Source organism: Adiantum capillus-veneris, chromosome 17 (assembly GCF_014529385.1).
Source record: "Adiantum capillus-veneris isolate H3 chromosome 17, ASM1452938v2, whole genome shotgun sequence".
NCBI lineage: Eukaryota > Viridiplantae > Streptophyta > Polypodiopsida > Polypodiales > Pteridaceae > Adiantum > Adiantum capillus-veneris.
The window spans coordinates 124,196,269-124,200,647 of NC_140947.1; the positions used below are offsets into that span (position 1 = coordinate 124,196,269).

General features: G+C 52.2%; 1 protein-coding gene across 1 annotated transcript; it reads right to left on the reverse strand.

Moving 5' to 3' along the window:
* Positions 1 to 1,371: 1,371 nt before the first annotated feature.
* Positions 1,372 to 4,020, reverse strand: LOC147438013 (uncharacterized). Its single transcript, XM_086486679.1, has 2 exons — positions 2,947 to 4,020; positions 1,372 to 2,295 (listed from the first exon to the last, which is right to left on the reverse strand). The coding sequence occupies exons 1-2, from the start codon at positions 4,018 to 4,020 to the stop codon at positions 1,372 to 1,374; spliced, it is 1,998 nt and encodes a 665-aa protein (XP_086342805.1).
* Positions 4,021 to 4,379: the final 359 nt, after the last annotated feature.

The following is a 4,379-nucleotide window of genomic DNA, read 5'->3' on the forward strand; positions in this document are numbered from 1 at the left end:
GACGTCCATGTATTCGGACCAGTCCTTCTGATCGGCCTTGACGTAGTTGCGGATGTAGTCTTCGATGCCTTGGTTGACTCTTTCAGTTTGACCATCGGTTTCTGGGTGGTAGGCGGAGGAGAAGCGGAGCTGGGTGCCTAGCAGCTTGAAGAGCTCGCGCCAGAGGTCGCTGAGGAAACGGGTGTCGCGATCAGAAACTATGGCTAGGGGGATGCCGTGGTATTTGAAGACTTTGGCGAAGAAGTGTTTGGCAACTTGGTAGGCGGTGACGGGAGGCTTTGCAGGTATGAAGTGGGCTTGCTTGGTGAAGTAGTCGACGACCACCATGATGGTCGTGTGGCCGTGGGAGGGGGGGAGGTCGACGATGAAGTCCATACTTACCATGTCCCAAGGCCGGGAGGGTGTTGGCATGGGGTGGAGGAGGCCGGTAGGCTTGACCCTTTGAGCTTTGACCAGTTGACAGGTTGGACAGGTGCGCACGTAGTCGATTACGTCGTCCTTCATTTTGGGCCACATGTAGTGTTGATGGAGTTTGTCATAAGATCTCTTCTGTCCACCATGTCCAGCTAGCTTGCAATCATGAGCCTCCCACATGAGGTCTTTCTTTAGCTCTGGATCATTGGGGATGTAGATTTTTCCATGCGCGTAGAAGAGGTTATCTTTGACTTCAAAGAGACCCACTGCAGCTTTCCCAGAGATGTGGTCGTTGAGCATGCGGAGGACAGTAGGATCAGTCTTTTGAGCGTCGAGGATGCGTTGGCGTAGAGTGCTGGTTGCTGTGGAGATAGCAGTGAGGGTGGGCATTCGAGTGAGGGCGTCGGGCATGACATTGGTGGTGCCCGGTTTGTGGATGATGTCGATGTCGTATTCAGCCAGTGTGTCTTGCCACCTAGCTTGCTTGGGGGTGATTTTGGGTTGTGTCTGGAAGTACTTGAGGGAGATTTTGTCTGTATAGACCTTCGTGTGTTTGTCTTGGACATAGTGTCGCCACTTTCGGAGGCAGTGGACGACAGCGAGCATTTCCTTCTCACGTGTAGTCCATCTTGTTTCTACATCTGTGAACTTGTGAGATTCGTAGGCGATGGGCTGCTGCTCTTGCATGAGGACTCCACCAATGGCACCATCGGAGGCATCTGTATGTACTTCAAATGGTTTGGTGAAGTCGGGTAGTCGGAGGACAGGGGTACTACACATGGCGATCTTCAGGTTCTCAAAGGCTTCTTCCTCTTTAGAGGTCTACTGAAAGGGTTTGTGGCCTTTGGTTATCTCTGTAAGTGGCTCAGCAATCTTGCTGAAGTCACGGATGAAACGGCGTGTGTACTGACAGAAGCCCACAAACTCTTGGACTTCTTTGATGGATGTCGGGGGGGCCTACTTGATGACGGCGTCGACTTTCTTGGGATCCACCATAATACCCTCTGATGTGACGATGAAGCCAAGGAACTCGATTTTCTGGACAGCAAACTCACACTTCTCCAGCTTGGCATATAGCTGGTGTTCGCGGAGGCGTTGGAGTACTGCGGCGACATGCTTCTGGTGCTCTTCTAGAGTCTTGTTGTAGATGAGTAGATTGTCAATGTAAGTAATGAGGAAATCATCTATCATGTCCCGGAAACTGTCATGGATTATTCTGCAAAAAGTGCCAGGACCGCCGGTGAGACCAAACCCCAGGACCATCCATTCCCAGGAGCCATAGCGTGTGCGGAAGACGGTCTTCGGGATGTCTTTAGAGGCGATGCGGACTTGGTGGTAGCCGGAGCGGAGGTTGATGCGAGTGAAGTATTGGGCACCCTGTAGTCTGTCCAGCAGATCTTCCATGAGGGGGACTGGGTACCTGTTCTTGATAGTTATCTTGTTGAGGGCCCGATAATCCACGCATAGTCGCATCGAGCCGTCTTTCTTCTTGACAAACAGGACTGGGGCCCCAAAAGGAGAGCTGCTGGGCCAGATGAAACCTTGGTCCTCCAATTCCTGGAGTTGCTTCTTGAGCTCTTTTAGCTCGGTGTCGTTCATGCGGTAGGGGGCCTTCGCCGGGGGTGTGCTTCCTGGGATGAGGTCAATTTCATGTTGAATTTGACGGGGAGGGGGTAGGCCGGGGGGAAGTTCTGGAGGTATGACAATATCCTTGTACTTCTGGAGGATGGGGGTAAGGGAGGGATCACCCACTTTGGTCTGCTCGATGGTAATGGAGTTGAGCCTTGCTGTGGGCTGTTCCTTTGCTTGCATGATGCAGAGGTGAACCTGAGCTCCTTTCTTGAGGGCCCGCTTTCCTGGGTTGCGCTCATGAGGTTGATTCTGGGGGAAGATGTCTCTGGGACTTTTTGTTTGCCTTTCATCGCTGCCAATTGAGCAGGGTCTTGGCGGTTGATGGGAGGGGGATTGGTTTGAAGATGCGCCTGGCGGGTGAAAGCTTGCTTTGTTGTGAGTCTGGCGCCTTTTACTGTCACTGCTTTGCCTTGATTATTTAGCAGTAACTGGTCCACCTTCATGCCTAGGAGTGCAATGAGGTACTTGTCGTTGAAGGAGAGACCAATGATTGCCTCAAAGTCGTCCATTGGGACCACTATGAAATCAAGTCGACATGTGAATTCACCCATCTCGATCCTGACTTGCCGAGCTGCCTTGACATTGTTATCCTTTCCTTGGGCAAACTTGACTGTCGTTTCATTGACGGTGGTGAGACGTAGGCCCAGGCACGCGGCACATTGTGGTGATAGAAAATTGTGTGTGGCGCCTGAGTCTACCATGATCCATTGCCGCTGGGATCCAAATGTTGCCTGGACATATAAGTTATGAATGTCCATTATTGCCGCTGCCATACATTGTGGGTGGAGGGAAACTGCTCCAATCCGGGGTTGCTGGTTAGTCACAGGGCTAGCCAGTTCTTCGACTCTTATTCGGGGGGGGGGGGGGGGAGGGTGGTTCTTCTATTTGGAGGGTGTTGACCCTGCTAGATGAGGAGGCTGCTTGATTGCGCTTGCGTACACAAGCGTAGTAGGGGCCATGAGCAATCCTGCAGTCACTGCACCAGGTGCGATCGGGGCGCGGGTTGTTATTGTTGCCCTTGTAAGTATTGGGGACAAAACTGCTGCACGTGGTGCTGTAGGAATTGCTCGCAAAAGAGCTGCGCGGTGGTGAGCGGGGTTCATTGCTTCTGTTATTTGGTATAAATTCGCGGCCTCGCCCGGCGGGTGGGTTAGGCCAGTTATTGGGGGCAAAATTGTTGGGGCGAGGGTTGTTTGTAGTGACACCTGGGGTTGAGTTTGTATCTCGTATCTTTCCGACCATATTGGCGGCCACTTCCCAGGTGTTGGGATTCTGCTTTTCTACCTCGCGACGGGCCCAGGGTTTAAGGCCGTACAGGAAGCCATGTAGCCTGTCTGCTGCGTGCATCAGCAGGAGTTGGAGCATCAATCGCCGGTACTTGACAACGTAATCTGGTATGTGGCCGTCTTGGCGTAGATCGCGCCACGAATCCCTGACTTTGTTGCCTTCATTCTCTGGGACAAAATAGCTGAGCATGTCTCTTTGTAAGTCCTCCCAGTCCTCCCAGTGCTTTGATGACTGTTCGGTGAGGAACCATACATAGGTGTCATCGGCCAGGAAAGTTTTGGCCACTTGCACCCATCTGCGTCTGCCTATGTTGTTCCACTGCATGTAGTCTTCGACCTCTCTGAACCACTTGTTGAGTTCCAGTGAGGTGCGATGGCCTTTGTATTTCTCTGGGGGAATGGGTTTGAACTTGCCCAGTCTGTTTTCATCTTCTAGCATTCTCTCAGGGCTGTAGTAGCGCCCTTCACTTCGGTCATCCCGGTAGTCTTCATCTTCGTCGACTGTCTCTAATCTTCCGGGCCGCGGTCGTCTTTGTGTGTTTCGCCGCGCGTTGACATTACTAGGCCCCGGGCGGTCTTCGTTTCGTTGGCCTAGCTGTGTTTGTAGTAGATCGCTCAGATTAACGGACATCACGTTGATTTGGTGTTCTACGGAGGCCATGATGCGTGCCTCCAGTCTTTCTTCCATTGAGTCTTGGTGGTCTTGTCGCGACTTCTTCTCTTTGTTCTTCTTGGGGGCTCTATGCGGTTCCGGTTCAGTTCTGTATCCTTCTTCATCTTCTTGATTTCCCTGCCATTGGGGTGCTCTTGTGGCCGGAGCCGAGGGAAATTCAAAAATATCGAAAAACTGGAAAACTACACGAAAACGGCTTGAAAACGTTGGAAAACTGTGAAACAGCGCAAAACGAGGTCCAAAACGATGAAAACCGATGGGGAACGTGGAGAAACGCGTCAAAACGGGGCAAAACGGGCCAAGAATGCGGAGAACGCGGTGAAAACGGGGCGAAACGCGGGTCAAACGAGGCAAAACGGTGAAAAACTGTAGGG